The sequence below is a fragment of the Chelmon rostratus genome, chromosome 5, assembly GCF_017976325.1.
Source record: "Chelmon rostratus isolate fCheRos1 chromosome 5, fCheRos1.pri, whole genome shotgun sequence".
Classification (NCBI taxonomy): Eukaryota; Metazoa; Chordata; class Actinopteri; order Chaetodontiformes; family Chaetodontidae; genus Chelmon; species Chelmon rostratus.
The window spans coordinates 3,145,650-3,167,322 of record NC_055662.1 but is presented as its reverse complement, the minus strand read 5'-3'; the positions used below and the strand labels follow the sequence as shown (position 1 = coordinate 3,167,322).

The 21,673-nt window shown below is 42.5% G+C and overlaps 1 protein-coding gene across 1 annotated transcript; it reads left to right on the top strand.

The window, feature by feature from the left end:
* Window positions 1-827: 827 nt before the first annotated feature.
* On the top strand, window positions 828-18,795 carry LOC121606366 (synuclein, alpha interacting protein). The gene is made up of 12 exons (XM_041936640.1): window positions 828-915; window positions 6,041-6,128; window positions 6,701-6,773; window positions 6,944-7,500; window positions 8,296-8,464; window positions 8,588-8,868; window positions 9,150-9,329; window positions 10,486-10,599; window positions 11,164-11,289; window positions 12,439-12,608; window positions 13,090-13,179; window positions 13,790-18,795. The coding sequence occupies exons 2-12, from the start codon at window positions 6,072-6,074 to the stop codon at window positions 14,790-14,792; spliced, it is 2,820 nt and encodes a 939-aa protein (XP_041792574.1). The 5' UTR covers window positions 828-915; window positions 6,041-6,071; the 3' UTR covers window positions 14,793-18,795.
* Window positions 18,796-21,673: the final 2,878 nt, after the last annotated feature.

The window sequence follows — 21,673 nt, the reverse complement described above, 5'->3', positions numbered from 1 at the left end:
ATGAGAAACTGTCTTCCGAACAGAAGTTCTATTGTAGTTTTTATTCTAAGGATAACGGAGCGATCTAACGGCTCCACTTCCTCCGTCTGAGCGGCTGCCCTCTTCAGAGATCGTCTATTGAAGCGATGAATCCAAAGGAGGGAAAAAAGAAGAAGGGGGGGGGGGGGGGGGGGGGAAGGAAAACTCTTTCAGGCTAAGAGACAGTGGGCGTGACATAGTCAGAAACTGCAGCTTCACCGTCCACAGACCTGGAATTATACAAGCACTGAACATTATTTATCATGCATGGCCAATTATTGGCCAGTAATCTGTTGCAGAGATCATCACATCAGGTTCAGCAATCATCCATCATTGAGTCTTGATTGTCCATAGCCTGTCATGTTACCTGTCATCATAAAACCACAATTAATCAGGTTGCAAGATGTTTTTCACTTCTGACAACGGCAAAAATAAAATATATCTTACAAACTCAAAAGAAATATAATGTAGAATACTCAAATAAAGTACATCAAAATTGTACTTAAGTACAGTGCTTGAGTAAATATACATACATCCCACCACTACCTTTGTCATTTAATAATATGCCACACTGTACATCACATACAAGAAACCACAATGCTTTGGTAGCACAGTCATAGACAAAAAGCTCATTTTCGCTGAAAGTTAAAAGTAAAAGTGTAGTTCCCTCCTTTATCCTAACGAATGTGGTACTGTGAAATGTGCTCAGAGTGCACCATCGTCTCATTTGCTTCTCTCTGTGCAGCCCATATGTCAAAGTCTTTGTGCTTTTCAAGACAGCGAGGCGACAGAAGGAAAAAAACAGCTGGATCCAAGGATCGTTCCAGCTAGCGGCTCAGCTAGCTGTATCCTCTCCCGACGCCTGCCATTTCTCCTCGGCTGCCTGACTTCGATAAGGTACTGTATCGCCAAACAGTCCGTTAACCAGAGGAAACAGCTCTTTATCCCGGGCCGGGGTCTTTTTCACCTGAGCTTTCCGTTTTGACCCAATTTTCCAACTGCCTGGCTAGTCAGCTAGCTTCCACATTAGCATCTCTGGATGCTGATTAGCGTGCTATCTTAGCGTTAGCTAATTAGCCTCCTGCTGCTTGCCGAGCAGGTATCAGAGGATTAAATTAGCTGTCAAGCAAAAGGAGACGACAAACCACCTGAAGTCGCTCCACATTCATTGTTTTATTCGTTAAATATAAATTACGTAGCTTTATTAGCCTCTGTCAGTTTGTTTGCTACTAATTCTTATCCATTAACTAGTAAAGTACCAAGTATTACAGATAAATGGAGCAAGAATCACGCGCATGTTGGTCTCTGATTTTATTTTGGTTTGGGTAATTTTCTATCAGTGCCTCTTCAAGATTTTATGTTCTCCACATTTTTATTAATAGAACAGAAATTCTAAGTCGATATTCAGCAAAGTAACAGTCTGAGGTACTGAGTTAGAGGCACTAGGCTGTCATAACGGTGATTGTAGAATTAAATGAACCTTTTTGAATTGAAACTGATCAGCTGGGAGCGGCTGCCGTCGTTAATGAAGCATCCTGAATACTTTGAACTTTGTTAGTTTCACTGCTGAGCTTCTCATTTGGATGTAGTGAAAGTAAGTATCAAAGTATTTGGTCGTTTTTAAATATTAATTTCAGCGACACAAATAGTAAAATGATGAAACTCTATGATCATATCCAGAGTCACACAAAATTTGGCTAAGGTAGAAACTCACCCAGATCCTCACTAATGATGAAAATGACAGCCTAATCAACAGCTACGCTCCTAAATAGGTAATCCTAAATAACACCTCTGCTCTCTTTGCCCGGAAGTTTAATGAAGTCTGAGGTGATGCTGCCCTATGGGAAGCTGTCATATTACCGTGCCTCTTCGTCAGTAAACGATTATTTAGAGTTATTGGCCAGCTGTAAAGTTGGGTACGAAGGTTTTTCAAATAGCATGACACATCCCATATACCAACTTGAAAAAAGGACTTTGTAGCCATTAACCAAACACAAGGTCACTTCATGCTGGCGCAAAAGAAATATGACATTTTGAGTCTTAGATTAGTGTCAGTCAGCTTTTAGGGATGCACTGATCCTTTTTTCAGACCAAGTACAAGTTCACATACTTACATTTGAGTACTTGCTGATACCAAGTACTGATATGAATACCCTTACAGCTGCACACCCACACATGCTTTACGTGGGATGGAGTACAGTTGCAATGAGTCTTTTCCATAAGTGTCCGCTGGTGAGCGCTGAATTTTCTTTTGTTATCATTGCTTATCCTAAAATATCTCCAAACTGCTGACGTTGCTCCTCCTCTGCCTACCTGCTCAACTTTTGTCACGTTGCCGTAAAGTGGCATCGGGTGCCGCTGGATTGGAGTGGTTTTATTATTACAATTACAAGAATATGAGCACTGTATTGGACCTGATACTAATACTGGTGTCTGTGTCAGTGCATCCCTCACAGTTTTATTTGGAAACTTGGATAAAGATTAAGTCAACTGACAGTGAAATAAGTGAGTAAACCCACAGCACTCTGTGACCAACACTAATGAGATTTAAAGTGGCTGCCGTCCTGTCTGCAGATCTTAATGCATGTAATCAGGTTTCCATGCAGTCTGAATCACAGCCTCGAACTGGCTGATGGTGACAGTGAAACTATAGATGGCTGATGGTGGAGAAAGCTCAGAGTATGACTTAAACAAAGTAAATGTTTTCAAGTTAAATTCAAGGATGTTTTTTGTTTGTTTATTTTGTCTGATACCAGTACTCATCACTCTTTTTGCAATGCACGAGTCTAGTGCTTATTTTCCTCTAGCTGTGTGCACAGTGCACACATGATGTCTAAAAACAGGGCTGTTTTGGTACCTGACTTGTTTGCTTCACATCTGGCCTCTTGGTTTAATTCTCTGATGACAGTGTCTGAAATGCAGACTCTTTAACTTTGAAGATTGTGTAAACTAAACATCAAAGTGGACTTTGTTTAAAAATCATGAAATCAAACCACATTTTCTGAACTGTCGCGTTGTATCTATTTATGTTGATCACTTTGGTTTTAGTTTCTAGGTTTTGAGATATTTGTCTCTGAGATTTCTTGTCTTCCCCACACTGTGATGGAGGTGAATGGAAAGTTTGCTGCTCACAGCTTTGAAAAATTACAAAAACAATCAACAGCGACATCTCTTTCCAGACATGCCCCCTGTTGCTCTGGATAATCCAAAGATTTCACTGAAAAAAATACCTCCAACTTACAATGTGTGAGAGGTTTGTGGAGTATCAGCATAAAGAAGGACTCTGTTTCCAGAGGGAGATGTTGACATTGAATTTTTTTGAGTGTCGTCTTTTTTTGTTGTGAGCACTATAAACTAAATTGTGACGTGTTAAGAAGTGAAGAAATGTGTTTTTATTCGTTTGGATGACCGCTGTCAGTCTGGGTCATGTCTGATATGTTTTATCTTGTTAGCTAACAAGTTATTCAACAGCCCATCCTGTCAGCTGGGTTTTGAGTTCAGACAGAGCTCAGACCTCACAACCCCGCTGTGAGTTCTGGACTTTTGACATGCTGTGCGCAGTCACTACAACCCAGCTGTTGTAGGTCAACAAAAAGCTCCAACGCTAACTGCTGCTGAAGCCACAGAAATCCTTATTACATTTCTATTTGCTCTGCTGATACAACATGTGAGTTCTTGATGGGTGGATTTCTTTTCTTTTTTGATGTGGCTCGACCTGCAGTTTCACCTGACCTCTGAGGGAAACGTGAGGAAGCATATATCCACTTTCACTGTGAAGCAAGAGTATGTGAATCCCTTTCAGATTCCTCCTGAAAAACTGCCGTCCTCGTTTCTTGACTTTTCTCCAAAACAACATTTCATCTCTCTTGATTGTTTTTGTGTCTTGCTGCCTGGAAGTATTTGGGCTCGTCAGCTGTTCACATAAACAGAGAAAGCAGACGTTCTCCTTCTTTTCTGAGTCCGTCTTATTTTTGATGTCGGGTTTCAGGCCTAAACTGTTGTTATCAAGGATGTTAGGCTCGACTGTTTCTCAAAGCTGCAATCAGAGGTTTTATTTTGACCAGTTTAGTTCTGCGGTCACTCCCACACAGTCTGAAAACAACTCGACTCTTACATGAAAGCTCCACAGTTTGGTGCTTTCTGAACATCCCATGACGGTGAATGGAAGGTTGTTTATTTCAAAACATAAAGAATGTATTTAATATACAGGAAGTGGAGTAGAAAACAAACACCTCGCAGTACAGACCATTAACACCTCTGACCAAAACCAAGCAATTGTAGCAGTATGGCTGTTATTTTGTTGAAACACCATGATCCTTAATTGATCACTGTAGGAAAATTCATGCTTGGCCGGACCTTGAGTAACATAGTGGTGTTGCTCTGTAGCTCACCTCTAAGGTCTCTGTGAAAGAGGTGGAACAGAAAGGACAGTTTTGCTCTAGGGAGTAATAGAGGATTAGAAGAAAATGGCTCGTAGTACTGTCGGTTGTAGCTGAAATTTTAAGGCAAAGCTATTTTATTCACAAGAACACTTTATGACTGAATGTGCACAGATAAACACATACAGTAGCTGTTCATGGCAAGCCTGAGAGGGCAGAAAATGTCTTGCTTTTGAATGTGGACAGGGTTGTCACAGTTGCTCCAGAGAACAGGACCACAGTAACTAAAAGCACCCTCAGCACATCTGGATCTTATTGTAGGTACGCCACCTGATGACGTGAGTGGTCTGACTGTAGGCAGCATTGGTCGCAGTTATAGCAGGTCCTTGTGATCCTCTTAGGGCTGCCACTAACAATGATTTTCATCATCCATTTAATCAGTGGATTATTTGTCAGAAAATAGTGAAAACAATCCGGCACAATTTCCCAGAACCCAACATGACGTGATCAAATGTCTTGTTTTTTTAGACCAATAGTCCAGAACCCAAAGATATTCAGTTTCTAATTATATCAGAGAACTGGAGAGAAAAGCAGCAAATCCTCACATTGGAGATGTTTGGCATTTTTGCTCGATTACGCAGCTGAAACAATTGCTCCATTATCAAAATTGTTGCAGATTAAATTAAATCTGTTGATTAAACACTTGGTGTCCGTGTAGTAGTGATAGCAGCCCGACTGATTCAGGATTATTGAGGCTGTTGACGATCATTGAGATTTAAAAAAAATATTTGATCTTTAACACGAACACACAACATGAACAGTCATAGTTGGCAAGGCCTCATTTGATTATTAAAGAATTGTGACTATTCTTTGCAGTTCCATTCCAACAAAGGCTCACAAGTATTTGTTTCTGAGTTCGTTGTCCGTCAGCAGGCTCTCCTCTTGCTCTTGTGTTGGTTCAGGTTGCATGCTGCGTCTTTGTGCTCGCTGCGAGTCGCACTGCTCTCTGATTAGTCCTGATTATCCTGCTGTTTGTTGCCTTTGATCACAACAGCTCAGGCAGATTGTGCAGCTGACAGTTTGGGCTTTAAACCGTTTTAAACCTCAGTGTTACAAACCGAGCAGAAAAGGATTTGATTTTCTTCAAACGACACGTTTTACACACAGCCTTTGTTAGTTGCTAAGAGTGAAAATCCTCCTTTAAATAGGAGACAGACTTGTTATTTCCACAGTTTCCTCTTTATTCACTGAGCAGTAGTTCATCATCTTAGTTAGAAACAGAAAGAAAACACTTTTACACAAGTTTTCAACAGGACTGTTCTCAGTTTCCTGAAGCTACTTCCTGTGTTTTATTCCTGCTGATCATATCACTGCAACAGAAGTGTTTTCTTTATCATATTTATGGATATGATGCTGCTACATAGAAGGTACAACAAAGGCTATTGTCAGTACTTACCAAAGGATCTGTGATGATGGATTTTCTTCAAGGTCAAAAGCTTCAAATAACTTGCAAAACAGAAGTAACAGAATAAAAATTAGAGAGTTATTCTTATGTTCATGGATTTTTTAAAATGTAAATTGTTCCCATAGCTTTGGCTACATAATAATGTTATTGTACAATGTGTGTGTGCTTCTGTGTGCAGCTGGTTGGTAGGCTGATGATGTGGTGTGAAGATGGAGGCTCCTGAATACCTGGACCTGGATGAGATTGACTTCTCCGATGATTCAGTGGTCAGTATGATATAAACAAGCTAACGGCTGCTTACTGCTACGCAACTGCTGACTGCAACTACCTAACAATACAATGATGAAAGATTTAAAAAGGTGTCTCTGTCTGCCCCAAGTTTCATCCTATTGTTTATCCTTAATTTGTAGCCTCTAGGATCCCGGAGTATGAATTTGTAACAGCCTCTCTCCTCCCTACAGCCACCACCTTTCAGTAATGTGCATAAACTTCACGAACAACAACTTAGTAGCTGCCTACGTTGATCTCACAACCACCTTTGACAAGCTAAACCTAGGCATTATGTCGAACATTTAGAATAGTATGCATCCATTCTAACCTTCATGAAGAATTCTCAGAGACTGGATCAGTTTGAGCTCAGTGTGTAAATCTGCCACAGTGTGAGTGTTTCATCACACAGCTGGAAGCTACAGTGTGTCTGTACTGAGAGCAGCGTAGCTGCTGCTGCTGCAATTAACTAATATCTCAATAGAACTGCTTTGCACAGCTGCTGCACTGCTGTGTGCAGTTTTCTGACATGTCTCACTCTTTGTTTTCGTCTGTCTTTCTCATCCTGCAGTATTCTGTGACGTCTCTGAAGAGCATCCCAGAGTTGTCCAGGAGGAGTGATGGCCAGGCCGAGGAGAGACCAGGTGACCACGTGTTATAGTTTATATGTTTATATATATAGTAATGCTTGAAAAGTAATACCAGACCTCAATAATTTGATGTCCTCCTCTGCTTTCTTATACATCTAAGCTTCAAAAAAGTATATTTACCACATGACTGAACTGATTTCTGATTATGTCTACTCCACCTGCAGCTCCAGCCATCAACTGGAGTCGTGGCGTTTCTTCCCACAGCAGTGGGGGAATCAAACCCACGGGGCTCGCTGAGGTCCACAGTAAGTTCCGGCCGGTGAAGAGGGTCTCCCCTCTCAAGCACCAACCAGAGACCAACGACTCTGACCCTGATGGTAAAGCCCAGGTCCAGGGGCTGGGGGAGCCGGGGGAGGGCAGTAAGGATGACCCCAGCTCTGACAAACCAACTCAGGCCTCCACCTCCTCTGATGGGCCGGGAGGGAAGGCGAAGGACCTGGGCGGCAGCGTTGGTGTCATTGGAGGGAACAACCCTCAGGCTCTATTTGGGGAGCTTGAGCACTACGATCTGGACATGGACGAAATCCTGGACGTGCCTTATATCAAGTCCAGTCAGCAGATGTCCACGCTGCCTCGTGTCCCCCATGACAAGCGCTCGGTGACAGGAAGCAACCTGGGTGGAGGCACCCTGGAGAGGAGGCACCCTGGAGGAGGGCTGAAGAGCTCCGCTTTGCCTCACAATGAGCCTCTGAGCCTGGGCAGCAGCAGCTCACAGACTCCGGTACACACTGATCAAGTTCAAAACAAATACTTTAGGTTGTTTATTTGTGAAACCCTCCACAGTCCACAGAGCCCCTGAGGGGGGGCTAGAGAGAAGAAATGATGTGGAAATCATTATGTATGGAATGTTAAACTAAGCACACAGTTGAAGCTATAAAGCTCATGTTTTTAGTAGGACTTACAATATCTTGCCTTCAAAAACACAGGACACTGCAAAATAGTAGTTTATTAGTCAACCAGTATTGACAAGATACTAACACTGATGTTTGACGCAATGACTGCTTTGATTATGATGCTTTCTGGGAAAATCATCATCCACAAGGAGTGGTTTTAGTTGTCAAAAACCTGTTTCGATGGTGAAACCTTTTGTGCCATGTAGAAAAAAGAAAAGTTTGTGTTTATTCTCGTCACCAACTTAACAGCTGGCATTTAGTTTATAGAAGATAAATATAGTTTTAAGAAATATTGCAATATCTGTTTGAAACATTCCAATTACACATTTTTGTCAAATACCTTTGTCTACAATACATTAATTAAAAAGTTTATTTGAAATATTAATTCATATTTGCAGTAATTTTGTTTCTTTTCATTGTAAATTTTGCTCTTTAGGCTTCAGATTTTCCATTTTATTTAAAGGTTTCCTGTGGCGTTTTAGACGTCTAGTATGGGTTCGTTTTGTTTATCTCAAGCATGCACAATACTTGATGTGAGCTATATTGATGAAATACTTCATCAACTGTAATGTTGTCGAGTTGATTGAAAAGTCACCCTGTTGTAATTCATGTGTTTCCTGCAGTATTGTGTCCTGTCTCCAGTGAAGTGGTCAGATCTGCGGAAGTCCAAGTCCATGGATCCAGACCTCCACCACCTCCACCGCTCCCCAGCTGGAGGAGGCTACCAGTCGGAGTTGCTCTCCTCCGGACTCCTCAGCTGCTCCTCGTCCCTCTCTTCTTTCTCTGATGCAGGTAAGACCGTATGAGACTGCTAAACTGTTCCTTTTGTCTGTTTTACCCTTTCTTGATAGATAGAAAGACAGTCATGACATTGTGTGTGGTGTGTTTTGAGCTCATTGAAACAATAACTTCCAGACAAGCTGCTGTCTGCGCGGGTCTACCCAGACTCCCAGACCCAGAGGGCAGGCGTGGAGCCTGCAGGGGGCCCGGGGCTGATGTTCTCCCTGCCGGGCTGCAGTGCAGGCAGGCAGGACGCCTCTAAGCCCTGGGCTCCTGGACCAGGAGGAGGAGGTGCAGGCAGCAGTGTGCCGAGGGGTTTTGGAGGGGGTGGAGGAGCAGGAGTGGAGTTGGATGAGGAGACTAAGAAGAACCAGAACATCATCAACATCGTCAGAGAGGGACAGATCTCTTTGCTGGTGAGTGGGAGACCCTGAGAGTGGGAGGAGGTGGGCAATGTAGTATTTGTAAATTACAACTGATGTTTTATCAACCTCTTCTTTCTTTTCCTTTTCCTCCTCCTCCACCTCTCCTCTCTACTCCTTTTTCTTTCTCCTCCTCACCTCTCTATTACACTTGTTCCTGCTTCTCTTCCTGCTTTTCCTACTTCTTGCCTCTCCTACTCATCCTCCTCCGTCTCTTCTTCTCCTCGTCATTTTTTCTCTTTTTTTCTCTCCTCCTCCTCCTCCTCCTCCTGCAGCCTCACCTGGCAGCAGATAACCTGGAGCTGATCAGAGATGACGATGGTAACAACCTGCTGCACATCTCGGCCTCTCAGGGTCACGCCGACTGTCTGCAGCATCTCACCTCTCTAATGGGAGAGGACGGCCTCAACGAACGGAACAACCAGCAGCTCACTCCTGCTGGTCTGGGAGTCAAGGTGTGTGTGTGTGTGTGTGTGTGTGTGTGTGTCTGTGTGTCTGTGTGTCTGTGTGTCTGTGTGTGTGTCTGTCTGTCTGTCTGTCTGTCTGTCTAGGGTTGATATTCTACAGATTCCTGTGCTCATTAATGGAGTAATTGAATAAGAATATGTGGTATCTTTTGATTTATTGCAAATATGAGGAGTCAGCAGACCAGGTGTCCTTTAAAAAGAGGAGTCCTTATCAAAAATACTTGCTCTACTTTTAACTTGTGTGGTTAATAAACATCTTCAGCTCATGTGACAGTGATCTTCTGTGCACTTTTCTTGTGTAACAGTTCCACTGGTGAAACATCACTGTCAGGCAGGTCATTTAATCGAGTAAAAATAAACATGACATTATTCAATTTACTCAAGCAAGTGTTTCAGCATTCATCTTGGTGATATCAAAAAAGGGTGCATGTATACAATTGTGTCGGTTCTGCCTAAAATAGGCCTCAGTGTAGACTATTTTTGTCAATTAAACTATGGGGGAAAACTTCCAAAGTAGCTAACACTGTATGACAAAGAAAGTCATGAACCTTACAGAAAAGTAAACAACTTCCCTCAAAATCAAGCAAGATCAACCTGTGACCCAAACAGATGCAGCGTTTTTTAATATGACGTTGTCACCTTTAAAATACACTCACTGTCCATTACAACAGCTCTGTCCTGAGTGGTGTAGTGGGTGGTGTTGTTGTACTGGAGTCCATTAGAACTCAAAACTAGAGAGAAAAGAGGAACATCTGTAAACAAGGACATGCAGACATTTGATTGGCTGTTGGCAGCTGCTCAGTGAGGTTATAAGTAATTAAGATTGGGGTTTTTTGATAAAATGATGTAAACTTTTACATCAGCTCTGGCAGCAGCAGGATGTTCAAAATGAGTTCCAAGAATGAAACTGAGGAAAGTGAACAGTGTAGATACTGTGTAGCTCCTGTTTTGTCTGCCATGCAGTGGAAACCAGGCTCTTGATTGGCTGCCAGAAAGGAAGTGTGTTATCTAGAGACAAGCTGGGCATCTGGGTCCTGATTGGCTCTTATCAAGCCTCTTGTTTACTTACTCAGATTAATGGGATGACGGATTTCAAGCCACCTGGTCCTTACTGAAACATGTTAACTGTGTGTGCTTGTTGCAGAATGGTCATCTGGAGTGTGTGAGGTGGATGGTGAGTGAGACAGAGGCCATCGCAGAGCTGAGCTGCACCAGAGAGCATCCCAGTCTGATCCACTATGCTGCCCGCTATGGACAGGTAACATACAACACCCACATTACGTTAGAGTATAGAACACTGTTTTGGGTTTTTTTTGTCCCATTTCTTTCTGTTCATCACTAGTTATGATATGCGAGGTCCTTCAGTTGCAGTCTTGAATTAGTAATGCTCATAAACAGTGATTTCTTGATGATTTCTTGTTGACACCGGAGAAGGTGAATAAACCCGTCAGTTTCAGTGCAAAGCAACATAACTTGCCTGTCTTATGGCTTCATCATTATTGCTCTGGGTTTGTTGGAAAAATCTGTATGAACACGAACCCTTTTAGGTTTAGTGACAACAAGGCACCATTCTCAGCACAACCTTCACTTTAGGTTGAGACGGGCTGTGTGCAGTTTAAGGGAGATAACCATTTGAGGGTTATCTGTCAGTGATAAAGATGTTTATTAAATGACGTGCTATCGTGTTGTGCTTTCGTAGTGTCTAATGTGCACGGTGGGCCTGTGTGTGTGTTGGGGAAGACTGGAGTGTGGTTTGCTCCCTTGTTTTAATAAAGGAGGGTAAAAAGTCTCCCTCTCTCTCTCTCTCTCTCTGTCTCTCCAGGAGAAGGTCTTGCTGTGGTTGCTTCAGTTCATGCAAGAGCAGGCAATCTCTCTGGACGAAGTCGACCAGAACGGAAACACGGCTGTCCACGTAGCAGCTCAGTACGGACACCTGACCTGTATACAGGTGTGTGCTGCTGGAAAGTAACAACTGGTTTCTCTCAGCATGTTGTGGTTGGTTTCATCAGATCACTTCCCCCTCAGCACTCTCTGATTGCACCGTATGTCTTTATCTCTTGAGCAGTCTTATCATTTTGAGTAGTGAGTGATTGGAAGTACTTCAAAAAGCGAAGAATAAAAGTTAAGATAATAAATCTGTTCTCAACTTCTAATTATTGATGTTTGCTGAATTGTGTATCATTTGACCTTCCGTCACACATGGTGCAAAAGAAAATGATGATTTAGAGCCACACTTAATATTACTTCAATGATTCAATCATATCAGAGTCAACATTAAGGCCCAAATTTTAGTGCGATAAACTTAAATTTTTCCAAGCTGGTGTGACAGCTCAGACCATCTTGTTTACCTTATTCTGCTCCTGCTAATCATGACAAAACAATGATTTGTAATAAAATGTGTTTTACAATCTGAAGCTCATTTCCCTGCAGTGGAGGCTGAGTGTTTTTTTATTCCTGGTGGCACACCCTGCCAAAGGAGAGGGGATGTTATCAGTCGTCTGCTTCCTGTTGGCTAGCCAGTCCGACAATCAAAATACTGATGAAGCTAAAGGCAAAATGAGTAAGGTTTTCCTAAGAAAAACATATGGACTCATACAAAATTAATCCCGGTCAATCATCACTAACGGCTCACTAAAAGTGTGTGGTGGTGTCTGTATCTGTAGAGACCCCGCTGTTGTGTTTCTAGGTGTCAATTTTTGGGCAGCCAGTGTGTAGCCTCCAGCCAATAAAGATTATACAAAGAGGTAGTGACCAGGTGCCAGTCTGTAAGTACGTATCTCAGAGGAAGCTACAAGCCCGGGAGAAGGTGCAAACTTTGAATGCTGTGTTTACAAACCAACATATCCTACACATTCTGCCATTAGTGATCTATTTTAGATCAAATATCTGCTTTTTCTGAGCAGATCCAAGTAGAGATGTACTGTTGGGAGAGCATTTTACTACAAAGAGGCAGAAGTCCAGAAAAAAGAGCTATTGCTGGAAATAAAAGATAAATGATTTGAATCTTGACTTAGAAACCAGCATCAACATGTCTGGAATCTTGCCAAGAGGCAGACCTCAGAGCAGTAATGGTTTCAGTCTCTGTGTCTGTTTCCAGACTCTGGTGGAGTACGGCTCTAATGTCACGGTCCAGAACCAACAGGGGGAGCGGCCTTCCCAGAGCGCAGAGCGGCAGGGACACACCACCTGTGCTCGATACCTGGTCGTCGTGGAAACCTGCATGTCTTTGGCATCACAAGTTGTTAAACTCACCAAACAGCTCAATGAGTAAGTTACAGTATTTTTTACTATAAATGCAAAAGTTTTTTGTAGTTTCTTGTTTCTTGCATGTCTGGTCAATTCTTACAGTTCATTCAACTTTCATTTCTCATTCTGATTTAATTTAGGTATTGGACAGTGTTTGATTAAAATTTTTATCTTGCTTTTCTTTCCTTTCACCACCTACTTTGATTAAAACTCCTACCTACTTGCATCTCTCCTCCACCTGCATGCTTTGCTGGGCACGAAGTTTCCAAACAGACAGAGACAAAGAGACTTTCAAGATCAGCTGAACTGGTCGTAGTGCTGCCATGGAAGTTAGAGTCCATCATTTTTGTCCCTTTCTGTTACCCTGAATAGCTGAGCTCAAGCTTTTCCAACAGCCCGATGTCTGCAGTCACAGGCTGCTGACACTGGACATGACTCAGCAGCATGCAGGCGGAGGTGTGTCAGTGTTAATCATGTTGTGTGTGTGTCGTTTGTCATGCAGACAAGCGGCAGAGAGGATAACTCTACATAAACAACTGCAGAGACTAATGGACCCCAACAAGGCAGAGGGGACACCTTCCAGATCACCTAGGTAACACACACATATGAGCCTATGAGTAGCGGCGGAGGCGGCAGTAGTGATCGCAGCATTTACAGCAGTTTTTAGGCGAGCAGCACAAAAAAAACAGTCAGGATTCTTTAGGAGGCTGTCAGGATTTGCTCCACTGTGGGCCTTAAATCAAGCTGAAACCACGCAGGCTACGAAGCACGGTGGGACATCAGGTCTACTCTTTATTATTCATTACAATTATTGCCCTTTTTATTTATTTTTTATTACAACAACTTTACTGTAGATAAAGTAAGAAAAGAGCTGAAATTAGTTCATATATATTATCAATATAGCCTAGTAGTAGTAGCAGCAGTAGCAGCACCACCACCACCAGCAGGGAGAGTTGCAGTAGTTGCATAGAAGTAGTAGTAGTGGTAGTGGTAGCACCAGTAGAGGTAAAAGTAAAAATGACAGAAAAGCCAGTACTACTATGGGTAATAGTAGTATTAGTCATAGAATAGCAGCAGTGAGGGCCTTGGTCTCAGTAGCAATAGCAGTAGTTAGTTGTAGTAATGATTAAAGGCATCATTAACATACACACTAGAAAATGTAAAAGTAAATGATAGTTTCTGTCTCCCTTTCTGGACTCCAGCTCCCATCAGCCCTCAGTGGAGGCGTGGCCAGAGATGATGTTGACAGCAGAGGGGAATCCGGGTGACGGTCAATGGTTGGTTCGTCAGGGAGGGGTGGGTCCAGACTCTGTGCTGCGGCAGCTGCTGGGGAAAGACATGTCGGACACACTGTGTCACAGGCTGCCTCCAGCGGGCGGGCTGAGCAGAGAGGGTCCCTGTGGCCCCGGGGCCCCTGGGGCCCCTGGGGCACGTAGAACAGGGCTGGTGGAGAGGAGAGAGCTCAAACTAGCTAGACTGAAGCAGATCATGCAGCGCTCGCTGAGTGAATCAGATTCGGATGGTTATCCACCAGAGGAAGGTAAAAGTCAAGGAGCCTCGGCCTCAAACACACTGCGACCTGATAGGCCGTCCCACCTGCCAATCACAGAGGAGGAGCCAGTGTCAAACCACCTTAACCTGATGATGAGGAAGCACCTCCCCTCCTCTTCCTCCTCGACAGCTGAGAAGAAGCTGGGGTTTTCTCTCAGCGGGTCAAAGTCGGTGGACAGCATCGGTTACAACCCGTCCCCCACCAGCGACCCTGAGGCCGCAGACGGTAAAACCCCAGACGCTTCCACCGACTTCCATGACGCCGCTAACGGCCAGAAAGTTGCCACCAGCCCCAAGAGCGCCCTGAAGTCGCCCTCGTCTCGCAGGAAGACGTCTCAGAACCTCAAACTGAGGGTCACCTTCGACGAACAGGTCCACAAGAGCTCCAGTCAGGAAGCAGAGCAGACCAAAGGGCATCATACGAAGGAGAGGACTCCAACAGGAAGCTCAGAAAGTAAGCGGCCGTTCGGGGCATTCCGCTCCATCATGGAGACACTGAGCGGAAACACAAACCACAATAACAACAACAGCGGTGGTCAGTCAGGCTCGGCTGTTAAACTGTCCACCTGTCAGAACTCACCTGGCAGGAAGTCGGAGAGTAAAGGCAGCCCAGGAGGAGGAGCCAGGGGCAAGAGCAAAACCAGTAATGTTTAGCCAACTAGTGCCTACTGAAGGACAGAGAGCACATAATGAACAGACCACTACAAAGAGCAAACAGTAAGAGGCAGTGAACATGACAAATGTATAGTGATTTAATTGACTGACACATTTTGTGTCAAAGATTTTAGCCCATCTTCTCAGTTTGTCTCAAAGCTGAACACACATACACATAATGAGACATTATGAAGTGTGAGGCAACTCTTTCCAGTGGTAATCATATCAAAAATACCCAAAATATCAACATATATAGGCTACATCCACAGTTTGTTTATTGGGTCCAAACCACAGTGGTGGAAAAGCCCACTCGGCTTAAATTTTGGATTTGATTTGAATACAGTATCATCAGACGATCACAAGTGGAGCAGGTCCGGTCTGGTAAACAAACAGTTTATGGGGCTGGATTGGAGTGTTTGTGAGCTGGTATCCTGCCAGTTTGACCCTTTTAATATGGGACATTTAATTTGGTTGTCAAAGAGCCGAAGTGGGTAAGACATCTGTCCCCTTGTACCCATAGTCCATGTTCACATTACCCTGACAAACATGCTTGGTTCTACACTAACTTAGTCAATAAAATGAACCTCCCAGTCAAAGTCTATTGTATTTTTACAAAATATCATCTTTACTCAAGGTCCACTTGCTAACTTTTTTCTAGACCTTTAAACAATATCCTATGGTTTTCATCAATGGATTTTGTTTGGTTTTCATAGTCTGTCAATTTCAAAAAAAGCCAGTGAATGAACTGTTATTTAAGATTATTTTGTGAAACTACAATTCTTAAGTATGAACTTTCATACTCAAAGAATGTGTTCTCGTTCATCCAGTGAGCAGTTTAGTTTCAATCATAACCAACAGTATTTAATTGCACTTCTGCTAATTACACTGAAGTTTTTATACTTGCAAACATACAGTTTCTCATGTTCTTTGCCTCAAATGTTTGTCTTTTGATGGTTTTTATACAGTTTAAGGACTGGAAGACAGGCTCTGTTACTGTCTGTTAAAATGTATTTGATGCCGTATTCAGAGACAAGAATCACTACTAGAACCTGTGTTTAATGAACCTGAGGCAACTGTTTTTATAGAGAGACTGAAGGAAGTTTGTGTATTAGTCGGCGTCCTGCAGAGACCTCACATCTCCATAATACAACTTTTAATACATTTTTAGTTTTTGTCACATTTGGTTTGATTTTGTATCGGATTACAGAACCTTCCCAGAGTTCATTGGTCTGCTAAAACAAACCAAAACAAAAAAAGTGTCATGAGCCAATCTTTCTAAATGGAGATTAAAGGCTCCTGTTTCTGTGCCACTCTGTTACTGTACTCTGAACTACACTAAAGATGATGATTATTAGTATTTATGTTTATGCACACAATTATATGATTTGAAATTTGAAAACTGTGGTTATAATCATGCACGTGGTTAACGTGCACCAGCACAACAAACAGTTTTAAAACCACTGTATATATATAGTAGTATTTAATTTGTTTTCATCATATTCCACACATTTTTTTTTTTTAATTTCCATGGTTATTATCTATGCAGTACTTTTTGGCATGACGTAGACTTTAGTTGTGTGATGTGTTTGAGACGGGGAGGTTTGAGGATGCACCTTCTACAGCGGCTGACGAACAGGCCGATCGTATGAACTTTTCAGAGAAAGGAGTTTAAACTTATCATTCCAGAGATTTTACACAGCTCTCAGGAGATTGTGAACATTGACAAACTGTCTCAAAGCTTGAAACTAGAAGCCTGAGGCTGTATCTCTTATCCAATGTTTAAATTTCAGTGTGGCAATATATGGTAAGTGAAATTGGTGTGTCCATTAAAATATAACAAAAACATAACAGAGCATTTTTTATGGGCGTTTGCTCTGCCTCATGACATGTTAGATTAACTCTCCTGTCGTCAATGCTAAGTTTATATAGCTTGGTTGTTGAAAAACTAATCCTAATAATTACACATAGACACACAAAACAAAAAGCAGCATGCAGCCAAGCCATGACAGAAGATAAAGTCAGATGCACAAAGTGCACAGAGTGATATGAATTTTTTGTCTTTATTTGATCATATTTCTTATTCATTTTAGGTTTAGAAATCCTGCTATGTGAATGTTGATCAGTTGTAATTTACTGATTAGTTTGAACAGTCGATTGATCCCAGCTCCATTGTACTACAAAAACTGTTCTCATCTGTTTTCTGAACCTTCAATGGTGACTATAGACTTTAACGCCTCACTAGCACCCCCAAGTGGCTGCAGAGTTCATTACACCAGCCTGTTTACAAGAGTTAGACAGAGCAAACGGTTTTTTACAGTATTGGGGGTTATTTATTTATTTTTTTTCCTGAGGGTGGTGCTAGAGGGAAAGTCAAGTGGTTCACCAAAATCACGAGGAGTCATTCAGCAGGAATATCTACATTTAATTTAATGGAAATCTGTCCAGGACATGACAACATGTCTCTTTGGTCCAAAGTGTTACATGGGCCAACTGTCTTCCTTAACAAAAAACTCTCATTCATAGAGTTTACATTCATTCATATCATGTTTCTGGTCTGCGGTCAGTTCTTACCTCTGAGTCATGCAAAACCTAGCTTAGCCCGAAGGCTGGAGGCAAATTAAACCAAATGTCATAGTATACCTTTCAGCCTCACCACGAACAAAGCAAAGGTTCTTCCACTTGCCATTTCAGTTTTCGGCCATGTGAAAACACTCCGAACAGAAACCTAGATTACAGCCTCGGCTCTCTAATTTGTAGCTTTGGGAGAAACTGGATCACATCTGTTATGTTTTTGATGCATGTTTATGGTAATACAAATACTGTGTTTGGTTCTGATGCAGCAGACTTCTTTCTTATCCAGACTGCTCAGTGTAGGACATCAGTCGGTAGAGTCTTTCTTTCGTGTTTCGGTTTGTTTTTCTATCTGTAGTTTGGATCAGTGAGATTCTGCTGTGCAGTTCCCTCATCTGGTTTACAAAGACCTTTGTTGTGGTTTACCATTTTCAGGTTTACACACTCTTTGGCTGTTGTGGTTCTTGAGCCTGCAGGTGATGATGATGGATGTTTTTGGGGCAGTGCAGACTGGATCCAGGATCTCTGCATCCTCCTGCTGATTCTCACTTGTTAAAGGAATAGTCTAACATTGTCATGTGTTCATCAGAGTCAGATGAGAAGGTGATTAGCAGTTTAATCTGTTTGCATCCAGTACAGATTTGATACACACACAAGCTGTGCTCCAGTCCATCCCAAAGGTGTTGGATAGGGTTGAGGTCATAGCTTTATGTAGACCAGTCAAGTTCACACCAAATTGGGAATTTCTTAAGGAGCTGGCTTTGTGCAGCTCACATGGATTTCTGGCAGAAATGTTGGTTGACTGTTTGCAGTTTTCTCCACGTGGCTGCGGCCAAAAGATCTGTTATAAACTGTGCTGAGCTTGCTTTGATATCATTGGAGTGGTATTTTATTGTTGTGGCTACGTAGGTCTTGACTCAGACTGTGCTGTGATAGAAATATAACTGATGTTAAAACTTTCAGAAAAGATCTTCTCAGCCATCTTTATTTCCTGCTGTTCTCCGTGCTTTGTGTTCAGAGTAGAATTGCACAAAGTAATTCTGCCTTTTTCTTTTTTGTCAGCATCCTTGGAGACATGACTCTCTTGTTCCAATAAAACTTGAGCAGAATTGCCAATGGACGCAACAGCTGTGTTGTAACTGGTTGATCAGTCCACAGTGTGATCATAGGAGTTAAGGTGACTAAAAGGTCCAAAAGTAGTTAACTGAGATGTCCACATACATCTCTGAACTGGATGCACAGAGATGAAACTGATATCAGTCCTCCTTTCTCAAAGTAGGTTTAATCCAAGCAAGTATATTTCCCAAAATGTTGAACTGTTCCTTTAATCAGTCATTATTTTCATCACTTCAAAGAGCTGAGTGGGGGAAAAAAAACGTGGGCATGGTGTTTTTGTCTTCCATCTTTACTTCCCAGCTTTACCCAGCTAATGTAAGGGATTGGTACCAACTGGCTCCAACCCAAATTCCAGTTCCAGTTTGGGTTGGAGCCAGTTGGTACCAATCAAGTTTGGAAAATGTGTAGTTATTTCACTCTAGGAGCCACAGACACGGAAACAATGGCCACATTTAGCCTTAGTCCAGCCTGAAGTAGAAAGTTTGGTAACACTTTATTTTATAGATCTGTAATTGTTTTCCTTCCTTGGAAGTTTCCCAGAAATAACTCTGTAACTTTATTCCTAATTATAGAGAAAATATAGATGGTGCTCAGTTATAACTTGCAGTTAATTGCTGGTGTAACCCGACTTTTAGTCAGCCTATGGCAGGTCAGCTGAACATACTAAAATGTCATTATACAAGCAAATAATTTAACTTGTTTGAAGAACAAATTTTCCACTGAGAAGTTAATATGAATAAATATTTAGTTGTTTTTAAATGGAGATTTTCTCTCTCTGGAAATCAGCAACATCTTAACCTAACAAAACACTGTATGATAAAAGAATAAAAGAGCACTCTATATTTACCTTATAAACAGTTAGGTAATTAGTTCTTTTCAAGAGACACCGTTATTGGGAAACTACAGACTTGTAAAATAAGGCTACCAAGGTTTTTAAGAAGTTTTCCAAGTCTGTTGGCTGGAGTTAGCAGGAAGATTTCCAGTCTCTGTTGCCCCAAAAAATTGCTCGCTGCCAAAACAATCAGTGTTCTGTCTGTGGGTTTGTTTTTGAAATGCAGTTTATTTTATTTGAAGTGTCTTCATTGTAACTGCTCCTTCAGGATGAGGGACGGAGCTTGGCGTTGTTAACGTTGTTTGACCTGTTTGTTGTCTCTTCAGATGGACAGTTGTCTCTTCAGATGGGTCAGACTTTTTTTTGTTTGTCGTCTGCTAAAGAATTGTCACATCATGATTGTTTCTGTGCTAAAAGCTGGCTAGTTTTTGGAGCACATTTTCAGTTTGCTCATAAAGAAAACCTGAGTGGAAATTCAGAAAGTTCAAAAAGAACCCAAAATATTGCAAAAAACATTTTTTAGGTGTGCCTGAGGTGGAAAAGTTAGATTGATAAAAAACAAGAAAAACAGGTCAAGACAAAAACATCAGATCTGTCGCTGGGTTTCCATCTGAATGTGTCACTAATTTAACCAAATTTTGAGAAAACCTTTTGAGAGAAGGAAATGCGAATGAATGTTCGTTTTCATCCACTAGCATTATGCGATTATCAAGAGTGAGTTCATTAAGATAAGCAGTAGGGGGCGCCAGTTCTCCAGTTGAACAGCATTGCAGAAGAGGAGAGCGCGATAACGTCCATAACGTTGCATTTCTTTGCTGATTTTCTGAAAATTTGAGCTACATTTTGGATGGAAGCTTGGCTACAGACACTGAACAATCAGCTACTTTAACTGCCTAAGGTTCAGCTTGAGGATTGGTTTACATAATCAACACCTTTACTAGCTGACTGGGATACTGAACATCATGAATTCAGTCAAACTTGCCTCACTGAGCGAGTTTGATTCCATACTGTAGCCAACTGAGCAGCATCAGACGACACAAATGTGTCTAAGAAACGTAAAAGTGTTGGAATATGAAAAACAGAAGTGGTGGTTCACGTTACCTTCAGATAGGAGTTAAATCCTAAACTAGAACTGACCAAACCAAAACCAAAAAACTTGAATGATTGCAAAGCTGAAGGCCAACTTCTGCAAACTTCAGGCTCTTTCAGTAACGACTGAAGCTGTCTTTACTTTCACTGAGACCTCCTCCGACACTGTCAGAGGGCCTCTGCAGGTCCCTGGACCCCACTTTTGACCACCGCTGACTGAGATGGATGTTGTGTGTGAATTGTGCTCTCTGTTAATTTAATGGACAATACATAACAGAGCGTATATTTATTCCTGCGCGCCTCAGCGGCATCAAAAACGGTCACTTAACAGGACAGGATTTATGGTGTTTGGGTAGCAAATTGGCCTTTGATGGTTCCCACGCAGGATCGGCTGCTTCCCCACGGAGCCTAATGGGGTGTGCTCTAATAGCGTCCCTCAATCATGGCTGCGAATATGAAACATGAGCTCGCTGGCTCACAATTAGCAAAACAACACAGAGAGACACAAGGAAGTGAAATGTGAGGAACGCGGGATTTCTCAGGATTTTCCAAACGCTCCTCGCCTGTTCATGTAACAAAAAACAACAGCTATTTGTTTTCTTTTTTCCCACCTTCTCTCTTCCTCCTTCCTCCTTTTCTTTCAGGGGAGTGGGGGGTGAAGTTAAACTGATAAATTAGACCTCATTTATTGGACAACAGTTTGAGTCGATACCCAGGGGCCTCTGCTCTGCAGCGTGGATGAGGCTCCAGAGCCGCTAATTGGTTCGCTCTGTGTGGATAGAGGGGCTGTTTGGTGCAGGGTGGGGGGTTAAGGGGGCTGGCAAGGCGGGCGGGGCAGATGGGACGAGCAGTGCGTTTGGCTGGTGCTGATACTCACACTCACACACACACTCACAGAAGCGGCTGTCTCGCGGCGGACGTCCACGGCACACGCCACGAAAACCGACGAGACAAGCGCTTGATTTGACAGCCGGGGTGGAGGGGGGGTGGAGGAGTCATGTATAGATTTTTGTGTCTGTTGTTTTGGCTTATTTGTGTGCTTCTTTTACTCAGTCAATCAAATTTAATTGACACCGCTGGGCTGGGGCCGGGGGCCCCGCGGCATGCTGGGATGACAGGCCTTTAATGCCAAAGAGAGGAGAGGAGGTTCTTCTGCCTGTGAAGGATGTAGGGAGGGTGAGGAGGAGGGGGCCGAGGGTGACAATTCCTCCGCCCGTCAACAGCATTAATTGATGTAACAACAGCGATGATGGATACTAATAAATACAACCTT